At 43.1% G+C, this 17,763-nt stretch overlaps 1 protein-coding gene across 7 annotated transcripts in view; it reads left to right on the forward strand.

Annotated features, from left to right (window-relative positions):
* Positions 1–17,763, forward strand: part of KMT2D (lysine methyltransferase 2D) — a 145,135-nt gene that overhangs the window by 31,602 nt on the left and 95,770 nt on the right. For 6 of the 7 annotated variants that reach the window (XM_032210729.1, XM_032210726.1, XM_032210730.1 and 3 more), the window contains exons 3-12: positions 241–373; positions 873–1,090; positions 2,193–2,302; positions 7,271–7,433; positions 7,695–7,860; positions 7,961–8,075; positions 10,311–10,459; positions 13,540–13,706; positions 15,671–15,802; positions 16,829–17,736. In XM_032210729.1, the coding sequence (XP_032066620.1) occupies positions 241–373; positions 873–1,090; positions 2,193–2,302; positions 7,271–7,433; positions 7,695–7,860; positions 7,961–8,075; positions 10,311–10,459; positions 13,540–13,706; positions 15,671–15,802; positions 16,829–17,736 (2,261 nt within the window). The remainder of the gene's footprint in view (positions 1–240; positions 374–872; positions 1,091–2,192; positions 2,303–7,270; positions 7,434–7,694; positions 7,861–7,960; positions 8,076–10,310; positions 10,460–13,539; positions 13,707–15,670; positions 15,803–16,828; positions 17,737–17,763) is intronic. The other variant, XM_032210728.1, reaches the window with a different exon arrangement.

Consider the following 17,763-nt stretch of genomic DNA (forward strand, 5'->3'; position numbering starts at 1 on the left):
GACCCCCTGGAGGTCAAAACAGAACCTTGATGCGGCCCGCAGTGAAACTGAACCCTGAACTCAACCCTGAAGTAAGGGAATGCCCATCATTATTTGTCAAGATACATTGAAATAGATACTGAACTTGCTGATTTGGAGGAAGATCCCCATATGCTTTGACATCTTCAGAGCAACGTGGCAGAAATCATGAGTCTTATATCAGGGTGCCACATCAGAGTCTTAACAGATGTCCTTTTGCAGCAGCAGATGGAATTGTGTCCACAGAAGAGCAGGGCAGTGTGGAAGCTGATCCTCTGAAGCCGCCAGAAGAAGGCCTTGTGAGAGAAGTATTGGACACGGTGGATGTTAAAGAGGAATTACTCCAGACTTGCAGGTGAGAAGTTGTTTAAAACCAAGCAGTGTAGTTTTTGGCTCATTGATTAACTCTGAACCTAGGAGGTAGATTAGCCTGGATGAATGCCAGAGGTTCAACCTGAGGTTTGTAGGACCTTGCTTGCACTATAGCACTGAATGGTTCTGTCAGCAGAGGCCATTTCTAGTTCAGGATTGAACTACAGAGTTCTTGGTGCTCTCCAAGCTTGGTGGGGTGATTTCTTTTTGTTTTTTTGTTTTGCAGATGTAATTAAACGCCTGCAAGAAAGGCACCAAGCTCAGAGAGCACTAAAGTTATACAAAGCTGTACCAGGGATAATAGAAGCCTGGAGTGTTTTTTGTGTTATGGGAGTTGGTGGGATCCCATAGATATTTTGATCTGGATGGCTCCTCTTAAGAAGGCTTGGTGTTTTGGTTGCTTATGGAATGGGAGAGATTTTCATTCCTTCTCAGTGATGAGAGTTTTCCCCCCCTCCTTCTTCTCTGCTTGCCTCCCGCAGCCTCCCACCCAAACGCTGTGCGTTCTGTAACTGCAGCAAGTGGAGTTTGCACGGACAGCGAGAACTGCTGCGATTTGATCCTGCACCTGGTTGGACAGCGGACCTTTCTGATTTGCCAGAAGGGAAGCAGCCTGCCTCTACAGAAGCTGGAAATGATGATCTCACCCTGATTGGCTTTGCAGACAGTGTGTCAGCAAGGGAGGTGTTTGAGCCAACAGGTGAGTGGTAGGTGTGGTTGGTTCGTCTATTCGCTGTGAAGCAGTTCAGTTGTAACACAGGAGGCTCCTTATTATCCATTGAAAACTCCCGTCTTGTCTCTATGTGTAAAATGCTATCAGTAAAACGGAATGGCAGTTCTTGCAGCTTCTTAACTTTTATTTTCTCCCTCCCTCTCTCCTTTTCCTACTTCGTGTGTGTGTGTGTGTGTGTGTGTGTGTGTGTGTAGGTAAGTCAGGTAAGGAGAGGGATGCCTGACAGTGTCAGCTTCCAATTAAGTGGAATCCATGGCCTCCATACTGAACTCGGATGGCAAATAATGGACTTGGAACCATGTCTAAAGAAGCAGAATATACTCAGTCCCAGGAGCCTTCTTTCCCACGCCAGAACCAAGCTTTCAATACTTTCATAAAACTGCTTCTAAATTTCTCCCCTCACCTGTGTTCCCGTCAATAGTTTGGGGGAAAAGGTTTGGGAACGGCAGCTGTTTCTGAATAACTCTGGATTTGAAACGGTAATTCCTGAATGGAAGTGTATAAGTATAATCTTTATTGTCATTGTACTTAAATACAATGAAATTGGTTGTATAGTGTAGCAGCAGATCTTGGAATAACACATTCCTCCTCTTCAATTATATCTCTCTTGTTCCTTCCAAATTGTCTACCTTATCAACAGTGGTGGGATTCCAAATCTTTTCCTACTGCTTCTATCAGAGCGCGCTTGCGCTTCATGCACATGCAGTACTCAAAGACCACCCTTGGTGTCAGCGCTGGGGAGTTGAGCTGTTTTTTTAGCTCAGCTAAGGCGCGGCAATCTGCTCTGCCACGCGAATCAGCTGAGCTAAAAACCAAGGGAATATAGGACAGGGAACATTGGGAGGGGGACAGGAGGGCGGGGCCAACCGGAAGTGATATTGCCGGTTCTCAGAAGTACTCAAAATTTCCACTACTAGTTCGCTCGAACCAATCCGAACCAGCTAAATACCACCTCTGCTTATCAGGTACCTCAAACCATAGGTCCCTCTCCTTGGATGAATTTCTTAATATCACAAGGGAAGGTTAATCTTTGCATTTACCTATTGTTCTATTTGCCTTTCTTTTCCAGGGCACTTCTGGGCTCATCATTGGTGTGTGGTGTGGTCAGCTGGAGTTGTACGTGCAGAAGGGTCATGGCTGAGCCTTGTGAACAAAGCTGTCATCTCAGGGATTGCACAGGTCTGTCCTGGTGGAGGGAGGGAGGGAGGGTTCTTGCTAATTGCGAGTGAACAAGGAAAGAGCTTTGCAGACTCTTCGTTAAAGGGGTTCCACAGGATGCAGTATCATGTACCATCAGTACAGGTAGTCCTTAATGTGTGACCATAATTGGGGCTGGAATAGCTGTCGCAAAGCAATCCAGTCATTATGTAAGTCATGCATGATTGCTAAGCAAATTGTCATGATTCTTCAGCAAATCATGTAGTTGTTTAAGCAAATCTGGCTTCCCCCATTGCTCTCCTTGTCAGAAGCCCCCTGGGAAGGTTGCTAATGGTGATCACATGACCCCATTTACAATGCTATCATAAATACACGTCAGTTGCCAGGTGTCCGAATTTTGATCATGTGACTTCAGGGATATTGTAACAGTCCTAAACGTGAGGACTAGTTGTATGCTCAGCATCATTGTAACTTTGAATGGTCGTTAAACGAATGCTTATAAGTTGTGAGTACCTGTATTTCAACTCAAAGAAACAAGAAATAGATATACTCCTCTGAAATGCATAATGTAATCCTCAGACATGTCTTTATACACAGAGTAGAATAGAATAGAATAGAATAGAATAGAATAGAATAGAATAGAATAGAATAATAGAGTTGGAAGGGACCTTGGAGGTCTTCTAGTCCAACCCCCTGTCAGGCAGCAAAACCTATACCACTTCAGACAAATGGTTGTCCAATCTCTTCTAAAAAAACTTCCAATTTTTTTAGGTTAGGGTTAGGTTATACTGGGAATCAGGACTTTAGGTGGTTTTTAACATTTGCCATTAAGGAAGGGATCAAAATCAGAATGGGTTCCTTTTTTCCTACCACATGTTGCTACGTTCTATGATAATTAAATTTGTCTTATAATATAACATTCTTCTCTTCAAATACAAATCCTCTTTAAATTCAACTGAATTCGCTGTGCTGTCTAAAAATGAAGACTTGAAAGGAATATACCCATTCTTCATTTATCCCAGGGGTGTCAAACTCAAGGCTCAGGACCCAGATCCAGACCAGTGGGTGCTTAGATCTGGCTTGCAGAGCCTCCCTGAGAACAGCAATGGACTGGCCCTTGGTGCCTCTGCCAGTGAAAATGGAGCTCGCGGTCACCACAGGTGCCCCCGACACAAGTGATGTTGAGCTGGCCATGCTCCCCCCCCCCAGGTCAAACACAACCCTGATGCGGCCCTCAATGAAATCAAGTTTGTCACCCCTGATTTAGCAACTTGGTTCCATTCCAGTGACCAGATCATTAGGCAAAATGGTTGCAAAGTGAACATGTAAGCCAGAATATGTGCGAGAGAGAGAGATGCTATGAAGATCATTGGTTGCTACCATCTCATTCATATAAAGGCTTGTTGTGCAGATTTTCCAGTATTGTTTTTTACTCCAGCATGCATTGTTTCAGGCACATAAAATTTTATCATAAATGCACATTAGTCAGAAAATGATATATTTTTTAAAATTAACGTATTTGCGAATGGTCACTAAGGTTGAGATAGTTACTAAAGGAGGAGTGATTGCAATATCGGAATCAGGTGAACAAATCAAGTAGAATTGCTCGTTCTCTTAACTTTTCAACTCTTCCCGCAAACAATCTTGCCCCAGCAAATTGTGTCCTTACATGTTCACCCTTTCCAAAATGAAACTGAACTTGGAACTAGATTTTGTTTAATGTATGCAAGTTCACTTGTTATAATAACAATATCCTGGATTTTTTTAATGCTTCCAAGCTTTCATCAAAAGAGTGTTATTCTCTTTTGAAGCAAAAAGATCTGAAAATGCCAGATTCTGGGAATTGTTTGAAGAATAATTAGGATGAACATCCATACTTTTTTTATTTCATGCAGCCTGGAAAACAGATAAGGTGGCAATAAGCCATTTATCAGCTTTGGGTAGTATCTTAGTACTGCAGATGAATTTTAGATGAACTAACCTATACCAAATCAGAAGTCGGGCATCTGGTATCTTCCTGGTTTTTGAGATTTTTGGGGTAATATTTTTAGGTAGACTGGAATCTTGCAGCTTGTATTGAGAATTTTCATGCAATGTATTGTGATGGCATAGGCTGAAATAGTTAGTAATTTTAAAATCGGGATAGGGTAGAGTTGCAGCTGTATCATTGGGGGCTAGAAAGGTCTCTTAAAAGTTACAGCCATTGTATTTTCAGCTAACATTTCAACTAGCTAAATTTGGATTGTGTAAAGAATTTATAAATTTAATCTGGATTCTGCTACTCCTATATTTTGAGTGAAAGTTAATGGATTTTTTTTCATCGAGTTCAAAGGGAAGAGATAAGAACATCTTTCTCCTTTAACTTTAAATACTTGTTTCAAACCCTTAGTTCTGTTAGACATTACAGTATTTATGGTTTATATAATAATTCCTTAGAATATAAATTAATGTTGTATTGTGATGTTTTATTATTTATATCTGTATCACAAACCTCAATTCTAGCCTAATTATTAAATTATTAATATTTAATAAATGTGTATGGGGAAATAGCAGAATACCTACTTTCTTTTTCGTATAAGACACACCAAGATTTTGAAGAGGTAAATTAAAAAAAAAACATTTTTACCCTCCCCAGCCCCCAGGAGCACTCTGCAGGCCTCCCAAACTCTCTGCATGCCCCATTTTTTTGTGAAAAATGGGGCATGCAGAGAGTTTGGGAGGCCAAAAAGTGCTCCTGGGGGCCAGGGAGGGCAAAAACGCAATGCGTGGGGGTTTGGGGTATGGAGAGGGTTTGGGAGGCCTGCAGAGTGCTCCTGGGGGCTTGAGAGGGCAAAAACACCCCTGTTGTTTGTGGAAAAATGGGCCTCCTTTCACTCGTTTTTGCCCTCCCCAGCCCCCAGGAGCACTCTACAGGCCTTCCAAACCCTCTGCACGTCCATTTTTGCAAAAAATGGGATGTGCGGGGTGGGGTTTCAGGGGACCAAAAATGCTGTATTCAGTCTATAAGACCCACCGAGATTTTTACCCTCTTTTTTGGGGAAAAAGGTGCATCTTATACTCCGAAAAACATGGTAGTTAACTGGTCCAGGTTGGAATTGATGCTAAATCTCTTTGTTAATTTGATCAGTTTCATTTTCCAATAACTATATTGACTCCGTTTCAACTTGATAACTTACATAATTTGAACCAACAAATAAATATATAAACTATCAGAGTTCTTACTCCATGTGATATTTTGCTCATAAACACAAATAAAAAATATAAATAAATATCTTTAGAACTTGATAGATGACAGGATCTAAATTTTATCCTTTGAACAAGACTACACTCTAGAAATGAATGTATTTCTTAGAATATTATACATTTTGCATAGAATTACTATATTGTCCCTGAAATATTTTTTTTGAGATACTGCTTTATAAATTTTTAAGGGAGGAATCTTTCAATTTCAGATAATAGATCAAGATAGATAGATGATAGATGATAGATAGATAGATAGATGATAGATGATAGATGATAGATAGATAGATAGATAGATAGATGATAAATAGATAATTAAAAAGGAGGGATTTGATTTTCCAAATCTTGAACTGCATCTTGCATTTCTCTTAGCTAACCTCAAGTTTTGGATGGCTCCCCCTGGTGGAAATTCTCCTTGTGTTCCTATAATATTCGTATATTATACCCTTACTTAATTGGAATGCTCTAGGATATAAATATAATAGATATAAAATAGTTTCTCTTATTATTACATCAATTTGAAGATTCTGCTACATTATTTATAGAAAATGACCTTTGGATGCTTTTATTCATCCTAGGTTATGACTGAATAATTGAGGTTTTGAAATTAATTTAAAAAAATATCTCAATCATGCAGAAAATTTGGATTGGGGCTAACATTTTATGTTATAGGTTAATTAGATGAAAATGATGAATTGAATTATCATGTTCTATTTAAAGAACAAATATTATCTGCCCAATATGATTCAGTGGCAATATTTACAACATCTGCCCACATTCCTGTTTGCACCTGCAGCATTTTTGGCCTTGGAAATACCCATTCGACTACGAACATTTATTACTCTCCTGCAATTATTCTTTATAAAATTCTGTTGTAGTAAACCAATTTAGAATAAAGAACTGACATTCCTTTCTTTGCAGTGTTAACACCAAACAACCTTAACATCATTCAAAAAGATATTGGGTTATATTTCTGCAACCAATAATAATATTTGAAATTTATTAGATTCCACAGGTCTCCAGTGTTTATATAGAAAAAGCTATATAAATCATTAGGTTGGAAATGTAGTAAGATATGTTGTTTAATTCAAATATACATCCAATATCCTGTAATTGTTCCATTTTTGGAGGAAGTTGTTACATGTAATTCATCTTTGAGGCAAGATTTAATTTTCAGATATTCATATTCCTACTGCGTAGAAATTGCCATCTGGGCAAATAAACTGGATTCTCCATGCACTATTTATTCTGCGTTGGAAACTACACTATGGTCTGCTGAGTTGATCTCATTAATAACTTATGAATAAACCCCTTACCAATGTAGATTAGCTATGTATGATAATGATGGAATATGGTTATCATTCATTAAAATGCATATGTAGCATACATACTTGTAGAGATATGTTTTGGCCCATCTTTTTTTAAAATGCTATAATCTTTTTAATTTTTGTTCATGTGTTTCCTTTTTGTATTCAATTAATAAACGCCAATGAGAAGATTGGTAATGTGTTCTAATCCCCAGTCTGCAGAATGTCTTTAGTTCACATTTTATAAGCCGTGGCTAAAGTGAAATAATAATAGTATTATTCTAAATTATATTTACAACTCATTCTTCCTTAAGCACAACCTGGCCACAGTGATTTCATCACTGGGTATGGGACACATTTCTGCCTCTCTTTTTTTGCTACTTTTCTATGCAGGAATAGTGCTTTTGTCCTGCTAGCTATAACCTTGCCTTGCTTTTTTCAGAAATGTGAACACTGTAAAAGGCAGGGTGCTACTATTCCATGCCACGCAGAAGGGTGCCAGCGCCACTATCACTTCCCCTGTGCCGCGGCTAGTGGCTGCTTCCAATCCATGAAGAGTTTGAAACTTCTGTGTCCAGAGCATCTTGACCAGGCTGTACAGATGGGTAAGTCTTTGCAGGATTGTGGCAAGAGCAGTTTCCTGGGATTATGACAGAATCTACCTTTTGAATTGTCTAGAGCCAAATAGAAGTCACTTTAATGGGTACAGTTGACACAAAAGGATTAGAACAAGAGAAGTCCAGAGTGTGAATGGGGTGTTTCTGGATTTGGCTCTAAGGAGAGGGTTTGGATTAATGGAGAAGGAATTCACCCCATATCTTTTTTTTAAAGTGGTTTTTTCAGTCCGACTTCTTTTCTTTCTGCAGAGGATTCACGCTGCATGGTGTGTGATGCCCCAGGGGAACTTCGCGACCTGCTCTTCTGCACTAGCTGTGGCTTGCACTATCATGGCACCTGCTTGGAGATCACGGTAACGCCGCGGAAACGCTCGGGCTGGCAGTGTCATGAATGCAAGGTTTGCCAAACCTGCAGGTGCGTGTGAAGGCCCTCGGCATGTGCCGAGTACCTCAGGAAGGACTGAGGATGAGGACCCATTGGTTTGACTGGGATGTGTGATGTCTCTTCCTTTCAGGCTGTCTGGTGAGGACAGCAAGATGCTAGTGTGCGAAGCCTGTGAAAAATGCTACCACACCTACTGCTTGAATCCTGCTATTGAGAGCCTCCCCACAGACTTCTGGAAGTGCAAAGTAAGCCATGCCTTTTCGAGCAGATAAGCAAAAAAACCCCCGAGGTGACCACGTTTCTCTCCTTAATCCTGAATCTCCCCATCTCAGCCAGTTAGGCAAAGAAATGTGCATATTTGCTGATTTTGTTCAGGGCAAGTGCAGGTAGTCCTTGATGTGTGACCACAATTGAGCCCAAATTGTTGCTAAGTGGGACATTTGTTAAGCGAGTTTTGCCCCATTTTACAACCTTTTTTGCCCCAGTTGTTAAGTGAATTGTTGCAATTTAATTCATAACACGGTTGTTAGGTGAAGCTGGCTTCCCTGTTGACTTTGTGCTGGTCAGAACGCAAAGGATGATCGTGTGTCCCCGGGACACTGCAGCCATTCATAAACATTGAACCTGTTGCCAAACATCCCAATTTTGATCACGGGCCACAGGGATGCTGCAGCGGTTGTGTGAAAAACGGTCATAAGTCACTTTTTTCAATGCCGTTACAACTTTGAATGGTCACTAAATGAACTGTTGTAAGTCAAGGATTATCTGTGTTTGAGGAGATCAGTGGTAATGCTTCTCATTTTTTCTGCCCAGTGGATATCTGGAGGGAATCCCATAATGTATCTATATGTTTGCTGGCCTAAGGATTAGAAACCATGTTCTTATACTGCTGTGAATTTCTCCCTTAACTAAATACACTTCATGTAAATTACAGTCTTTAAGCTCCTGTCATGTTTATAGCCATTGATCTGTTTTGGATATGACACTAAACAATAGTCCAGTGTGAACAAGCCATCATCTCCTTCCTGCCCCCTCCCTCCTGACACGGCTGCAAAAGGTGATTGTAGCATTTGGGTCCAGGTTTTAAGTAACTAAATGCTCAGGATTCCATTCAGAAAGAGGAGGCATTGCTTAATATTGGTTAAAATTTATTCAAAGAAGCCAGGAACAAAATGGATTACAGTCCTGGCTCTTACAATGCCCTATTGTTAAAACTAACTGGCGTTATTACAATGATAAACTCTGCTTAGTTTAGAGTGTACAGCAAATCCTTCTAGTTTCTTTTTCATGACATGTTTGCAAGGGTATGGGGGGTGTAAATGCAAGGCTGGGGCTTTCATGGGTTGTATTTGGGTATTTTGCTTTGGGTAGTGAGATGGTGACATATACATTGAATGAATGAATGAATGAATGAATGAATGTGTGTATAAAGGAAAACGCTGAAGGAATGTTGTATAGGTCTGTTGCACTGGGATTTTAAGTAATACGACTATAGTGGCAAAGAGAACTGTCTGTAAACATTCAGAAATTCTCTTTTCATAAAAACAAGCTGTGAATGTTACAATTTTCAATGGTCTTAAAAGATTATTCTGGTGATCAACCTGGTTTGGGGTCTAAAAGATTGTCCAGAGCCCAGATCATTGCTTAATGTAAGGCAGTACACTATGTTTGGCTGTGATTCCTTACTTTAAGAATTCTTATCTTCAGCCTGAGCAGAATTGATTTTGCTGTTGAAGCATTGGAAAATGTTGACAAGCCCATAGAACTTTTGGAATCTTTGAAAGAGTTGGTAGGGAGAACAGAATTTTGAGATTCTAATTGTATTTTTAAGTAAGTTCCTGTCCTTTTACTGTGGCAGAGGTATTCTAGAAAACATTTCAAGAGCATATTGGTTTTCAAAGAGTGAGACTGCTATTCTTTACATGGCTGGGTTCTTGGAAATTTGGCAAACCTCAAATTTCTATTGCCTCTGTAGATTGAAGACATTTAGATAAATTAATCTCTTGGTTTGTGGGGAAGGAAGCCCATTTTATTATGATTAGGCTAGGGAATTTGTTTCCTCTCATAAGCATATCTAAAGTATTTTATATTAGAATTCCCAAACTACTGTATATCACCTAACCATGGATCAATTTACATGAATTCTACAATGCTTACATAATAAAAAGTCCCATATACTAAGGGTAGTCTTTCCCATCCAGTCAAATGGAATCGATTGCCCCAATGAATGAAAGACAGACAGACACACACACACACACACACACACACACACACACACAAAGTAAACCTACGTTTCTTTTTTGGTGCTTTAGCGGGGTCTATTTACTTGCACTATCAAAATACACCTGACTCTCTCCTAGTTTATTAGTCACAGTTTTTAGCAAAATCCAATGCAATCAGGCTGTCTGCTAAAGATGCCCCCCCCCCCCTCTGGCCCCCATGCTCTTTTCCCGTTCTGAATGCCTGTATTTCTCTTCCAGAGCTGCCGTGTTTGTTCTGACTGCGGCTTCCGCCCATCCTCATTGGAGTCCAGCATTCAGTGGTACGAGAACTACTCTCTGTGTGAAGGATGTCGCGAGCAGCGCTGCAACAAAGCAAACAGTACAGAGACTGTGCAGCACAGTCCGGAGTGAGTTCCTTCAGCTGAACTAAATCCCCATGTCTTTGGCCTCAGTTGAATGGCTTGTCTGCACTGATGGCTTACCTTGTTTTCTGCTGCTGAGGGTGATTGCAAGACATGTTTGCACTGAAAATAAATCCGAAGCCTCATATAATAAGTTACAGGGCCGCCTGTCCTTGGCATTCACCACATTCATGCATCATGTCATATGGGATCGTTTTATCTTTTAGGCTTTTAGACTTTTTCTTGATTTCATCAATTCTGTCCAAGCCGCCTTCTCAACCGTTCACTCTTCCTTCATGTATTGGTTTTGCGATTTGGTATACATTTGTCCTTTGTATTTGAGTCCAAACTACAGCTAGTCTTCAAATAACAATCACCCTTGAGCCCAAAATTTATCTTGTTAAGTGAGACATTTCTTAACCAAGTGTGGTCCTATTTTATGACTTTTCTTGCCACATTTGTTAAGTGAATTGCTGCAGTTGTTTAATTAGTAACATGGTTGTTAAGTGAATCTGGCTTCCCCATTGGCTTGGCTTGGCAGAAGGTTGCAAAAGGGGATCACATGCAACCATCATAAAGGTGAGTCGGTAGTTAAGCATCCAAACGTAAATCACGTGACCATGGGGATGCTGCAGCAGTCATAAGTGTGAAAAATGCTCATAAGTGACTTTTATCAGTGCTGTTGTATCTCCGAATGATCACTAAATGAACTGTTATACGTCAAGGACTACCTGTATCTTAATTTGAATTTCATATTTGATCCGTATTCTCTTAACCACCTTATTCTTGACCTTAACTCTTGCCCTGTTTTACCACCCATACTTAAGTACTTCATTCCTACTACTGAGCATTCAACGTACTTTTGTTTTCCTCACTGTATAACAGAGGGAGCAGACACATACTTTTATACCCAACTGTTTTTAGTTCTTTTGACAAACATTCACTCTTCACAACATACCATACGATTTCCACTACTTTCTAGCTGTATTTACAGCACTCACATATTTATGAAACATTCTACCTTTTTTCTTTTCACAGTGTATTTTTTAACTTGTAACTACTTGCTCTATTTTCCCTGTCAAATATGCCCACTTCGATATATAAAATTTTCAGATCCATGTTCACTGTTGCATTGAACAGTTTAAGATTCATGGTCAGTCATTGTGGGTTTGCAGCTGATGTTGTGGCGTCCACTGCGGTACCTATAAAAAGGCAACATGGCATGTGATTTCTTTGTATATTCGTCCACAAATATTTCATTAGATATTATAAAAACCTATGCTTAACTGATGTGGAGAGAATTGCCATTATTTGTGCAGCTGAGTGAGAGGCACTCCAATTCTGCCAAGGTTGATTAAGTATCTGCTACTTGAACATCCTGTAAAGGGGTCCCTAAACTTGGCAATTTTAAGACTTGTGGACTTCAACTCCCAGAATTCTCCAGCCAGCATAGCCAGCAAGTCATGGAGACTTCTGCTGTAAAGGGATGTCTTTTAATCTTCTGTGTAAGCAGTGATGGTCTGATAATGGTTCCTTTGGCCCATATGGAACTGGGCATCCAGATGCTTCTGGCAGAAGTTATGTTTTCACATGTTCTCAGTTTATAGGTTTGATTTTTCCACCTGGATTACTATTAAAATTGAGAGAGTATCTCCCCCTGGTGGAAGCTTATAATTCTTCTTCCATTGGCTATAGGAGCTCTCATATTGCAATTGAATTTCCTATGCTTTATGAGTACAAAAGACATTGATGATAAGTTCAGGTTTTCACTTTAGACTGAAGGGATTTTGGGAGAATGGAACATTTCACTCTTTTAGATGAAACATCAGATTTTACAAGATCAAGGAAAGCAGAAATTTAGTTTCCCCTATTCATATTGACATAGATTTGTTGGATATTAGTCAGTTCACTCTTTGCTCCAAGTTAGAGCAAATTACCAATGCCGTTCGATAAATAATACACCAATACGAATGGGGAGAGATTAAATCTCTGCTTTCCTTGACCTCCAAATATGACTGTCGAGATCATCCTTTTGACACATTAGGCAGCTCCCTTGAGAAGGAGATAATGCTGGAAAAGATGCAATGAAAGGGAAGAAGAGGGCAACCAAGAGCGAAGTGGCTGTACCATATTTTTTAGAGTATAAGATGCACCGGAGTATAAGACACACCAAGATTTTGAAGAGACAAATTTTAAAAAAAGTTTTTGCATTATGCAGACCTCCCCAAAATGGCCCATTTTTTGTCAAAAAAGGGCATGCATAGCCTTTAGGAGGCTTGTAGAGTGCTCCTGGGGGCTGGTGTGTGTTTGTGTGCCAAAAATGAGCAAAAAACAGCTCCCTTTTCACTCATTTCTACCCTCCCCAGCCCCTAGGAGCACTCTGGAAGCCTCCTAAAGGCTATGCATGGCTATTTTGGTAAAGGGGCGGGGTTTCGGGAGGCCAAAAATGCTGTATTCAGTGTATAAGACGCACCCAGATTTTTAGCCTCTCTTTTGAGGGAGAAAGGTGCGTCTTATACTCTGAAAAATACACTACTCCATTAAAGTGATGATGGCTGGACTTGGGTGCACCAGGAAGAATTGAAGGTCCTGGTTTGGGACAGATCAAGCTGGAAAAAAACCTATATGTGGTTATTAAAAATTGACATCAAGATGGCAAACTGAGAGCGACTGGTGAGAGAAAATTTGGCAATAGCTTACAAGGCTGCATTATAAACAGTCATTATGTCTACCACAATATTCACGAAGTAGCCTTAGGCTACCACTCTCCCTCCCACTAAAGCAGTGGGTCTCATCTTGCGGTGACCGCCAACCGTAAAATTATTTTATGTTTTCTGTATTTTTTCAAAAATATGTGTTTTCCGATGGTCTTAGGTGACCCCTGTGAAAGAGTCGTTCGACACCCCCCCCCCCCAAGGGGGTCCCGACGCACAGGTTGAGAAACACTTCTCTAAAGCTATAAGAGAAGTAATTATAAAGGCATGCTTCATGGGATTATTATAAGGAATATTTATAGAGAAAACTCTGGTGAATGCAACTTCTAGCCTCAAACAATTCATTTCAAATGCTTCCTTTTGAACACTCAGGCATATTCCCCCAGCAAGCAGCATCCCCACAACCGACGAGGTGATTTCCCCTCAATCCCCAGAGGAAGTTGATGTGGCCAGTCAGGGACAACTAGAAGGTCACGTCAGCCCTGTAAGCATGCAACAAGAAGAACAAGTGCCACTGGAGACTGGCCAGCAGCCCCTTGGTGAGTCACCACCTTTATACTTTTGGAAGTACCATGTTTCCCTGAAAATACGACATGTCCTGATAATAAGGCCATGCCACATTTTTCTGGTGGGCAAAAATATAAGCCCTCCCCCGCAAATAAGCCCCCTGGACAATCCCCCACCTCCAGCCAGGCAGAGCGCCGCTCACCAACCTAGCAGTATCCTGAAGGTGCCAAGCCGTGGGAACCAGGGTGGGGAGGCAAAGGTAATTGCGTTGCTTGGCGTCTTCGGGATACCGCTAGGTTGGTGAGCAGCGTTGTGACCAGCTGAAGAGAGGGGTTGCCGGGCGGATGCTCTCTTGCAAGTGGGCTCCCAAAGAGCCGGGCACAGCCTCATGGGCGAATGGTTGTGTTGCGCTGTCACAACTGCGCAACACAACAGCCATGAAGCGCCCACGCTCACGAGCAGCCACCTGGCAAACCCCCTTTCCAGCCGGGCATAGTGCCATACACTGACCTAGGGGTTACGTGAGCGCCTGTTCGCTGACGCCTGGCTCTCTCGGCTTGGTGCCTTCGAAATGCCAGTGAAAGGTGCTCTGCACGGCTGGAGAGCAATAATAGCAATAATAGCAATAACAGTAGACTTATATACCGCTTCATAGGGCTTTCAGCCCTCTCTAAGCGGTTTACAGAGTCAGCATATTGCCCCCAACAACAATCTGGGTCCTCATTTTACCCACCTCGGAAGGATGGAAGGCTGAGTCAACCCTGAGCCGGTGAGATTTGAACCGCTGAACTGTTGATCTAGCAGTGCAGCCTGCAGTGCTGCATTTAACCACCGCGCCACCTTGGCTCTAAGGTGAGGGTGGTTGCGCGAGCGGCAGTTACGCTCGCGCACCTCCCAGCCTCACAATGCCCTGGCCCAGCTCTCCCCACCAGAACCAGAGCATCTCCAATGCCAGCACTGCCACCATCCTAACATGGCTTTTTCGGCGGCTTCCAAACCGAGTCTTCCGGTAGTGGCTGCTCTGGGCGTACACTCTATGGTTGTGTGCCAGCTGCCGGCAGAGCATACAACCATAGAGCATATGCCCAGAGCGGCCACTGTTGGAAGACTCAGTTTGGAAGCTGCGGAAAAAACCATGCTGGGATGGCAGCGGCGGCAGCGGAGGTGCCTGGCTCAGCAGGCAGAGCTGGGCCAGGACATCGTGAGGCTGGGAGGTGCGTGAGCGAGAGTGCAACAGCTGCTCGCGTACCCCCCCCCCCCTCAAGCCGTGCAGAGCGCCTTTCACTGGCATTTGGAAGGCACCAAGCTGCAGGAGCTGGGCGGCAGTGAACAAGCACTCACGTGATTTGGCGATACCCCTAGGTCAGTGAATGGCACTGTGCGTAGCTGGAAAAGGGGGTTTTCCGGGTGGCTGCTCGTGAGCGTGGTCGCTTCATGGCTGTTGTGTTGCACTGCTGCGACAGCACAACACAGCCATTCGCCCATGAGGCTGTGCCTGGCTCTTTGGGAGCCCGCTTGCAAGAGAGCAGCCGCCCGGCAACCCCAAAACAATAAACCCCTCATAATAAGGCCCAAGCCATATTTTGTGGGTAAAAAGAAAATAAGACCGTGTTGTATTTTCGGGGAAACACGGTAGGCTACATTGAATCTGAGAAGAGCCATCACGTGTTCATGTTTTTACAGCAGTTGGCTAGGCTGAAACAAATGACATGTGCCAGAATTATACATGAGGTTCAGTACAGATCTTACTTGGCTTTTTGTTTGTGGCCTTGGCGGCTACATGCCAAACTGTTGCGTGGATAGGCTCAGAAATCATGGAACAACTCTAGAGCAAGAAAACCTGGCTACTATCCTGTTTTATCTCCTGCATTCATCTACCCAGGAGTTATATAGGTCAGAAGAAACCTTGAAGTGTTGTTTTGTGAAGAACTAGACAGGGAGTTAGATTTGATCTCTGTGCAGATTCTTTTAAACAAGATGCATGTTTCTGTTCCAGATGCAGACAGACCTTTAGAACTGTCCAGTGTGGAGTTGGAGGCCACTGTAGGGCAGGAGCAAATGGAAGTGGAAACGGCATTAGAGCCTGAAAAAGCCCCCTCCCCACCACCCCCTCCCCCAGTACCACCAGGTGAGTTGCATATCTTGGATAGAGCGCTAAATTCTAGAACACAAAAAGCCTCACCCTACAGTCCAGTATTTTTAGAGATGGTGAGGACAGATTTAGTTCCTTGTTTTGATTCTGTTAGTGGGATTCAAGTTGCTGGCTCTTGGCCTTTAAAGCCCTTCATGGCTTGGAACCAGGTTAATTTGAAAGACCATCTTTTCCTGGTCTCATCTAGCTGACCCACTAGAGTCAGGAGGCAAAGAGTGTTGTGGGTCTGGTCTCCTAAGGAGGTACATCTGGCAGGACCCAAAAGAAGAGCCTTCTCCGTGGTGGTTCTCTCCACCGCCATCATCCAGGAACATCATCCCTGCAGAGATTAGACTGGCCCCCAATTTGCAGGGCGCTGAAGATCTGGTTCTACTACAGGATGCCTGGGGAATCCAGGGTGGGATGGAGCCCATCAAGTGGCTTATCTGATTGATGGTTGTTGCCAAGGGTGTAGGAGTTATTGTTTTTATTGTTTGTATATTGGGGTTTTTATTGTTATGCAAACTGAGAGAAGAGACACGGTGGCTCAAGGGCTAAGACGCTGAGCTTGTCGATCAGAAAGTTCAGCTGTTCAGTGGTTCGAATCCCTAGTGCCACATAATGGAGTCAGCTCCTGTTACTTGCCCCAGCTTCTGCCAACCTAGCAGTTTGAAAGCATGTAAAAATGCAAGTAGAAAAATAGGAACCACCTTTGGTGGGAAGGTAACAGTGTTCCGTGTTCGGTGTTTAGTCATGCTGGCCACATGACCACAGAGATGTCTTCGGACAGCACTGTTTCTTTGGCTTTGAAACGGAGATGAGCACCGCCCCCTAGAGTTGGGAATGACCTTTACCTTGTAAGCTGAGAGTGACTTTGGGCAGCCATGTAAAACTTCTAAATAAATTTTATAAATAAACATAATCTTCTAAATTATGCTTCTTCCCTGTGTGCGTTTGGCTCCTTTCTCCTCGGGGTTCCTTATCTTCCTCTCATCTTTCTTCTTATATCCTTCCATCCTTCAGATCCAGTGTTTTCTGCTCACACAGAGGAGTCCCCACTTGGTGCCAAAGAGCATCCTGCCTTTGAATTGCTGCCCGCAGAGCCAGAGCCCCCAGAGAGTCACCTTCCATCTTCACTCTTGGCCCAGGAAGCAGCATCCTCTCCAAGGAGTCCTCCTCCACTTGGTGTGCTCCAGGGTGGCTCTTCAGAAACAGTCGAAGAAGGAGAGCCCAGCGAAGAGCCCATGGACACAGAGGTGGAAGCCTCGGGTCTTGACAGCGCTGACAGGAATAGAATCCAGCCCAACCAAGAGGAGGAGGTGGAGGAAGAGGAGGAGGAGGAGGTGGAGGAAGAGGCAGAGGGGACAGCAGCACCTAAGATGGAACATGAACAGAGATTCTCCCCGCAGCTGAGTGAAGAGGAGGGATTAGATGAAGGGCATGCCACCGCTGAACCAGAACCCAGTGGGATTCACCTCAGCTTTGCCAATGAGTCCAAGCGCTCTCCTTCCCCCGTAGAGGTGGAATTGCTGGACAGAACGTCTCTTCCAATGGAAGCTTATGGATCTGCCATCCCACTTGAAGGAGGGGCTGTTGGAGAGGAGGAACTAGGGCCACCATCCCCGTCCCCAAGGCCTCACCACCTAGTGAAGTCAGATATTGTGAATGAGATCTCTAACTTGAGTCAGGGGGACGCCAGTGCCAGCAGCTTCCCAGGCTCAGAGCTCCCCTTTGCCTCCCCGTACCACGAAGGCGGAGGCTCGCTTTCCCTAGAGATGGGTGGCTTAACCTCCACAGACGTCAGTCTGCAGAGGGAAGACGGAGCCTCTTTGCCTCTGGGGGAAATGGAGGACTCTCTGCTATTTGATGTAAAAGGCGAATGTGAGAAGGGACGGCGGCGTAGCTCCCCAGCCCGCTCTCGTATCAAGCAGGTAAGCGGATGCCTTGGGCCGGCTGAT

Source organism: Thamnophis elegans, chromosome 2 (genome assembly GCF_009769535.1).
Source record: "Thamnophis elegans isolate rThaEle1 chromosome 2, rThaEle1.pri, whole genome shotgun sequence".
In the NCBI taxonomy this organism is placed as follows: Eukaryota; Metazoa; Chordata; class Lepidosauria; order Squamata; family Colubridae; genus Thamnophis; species Thamnophis elegans.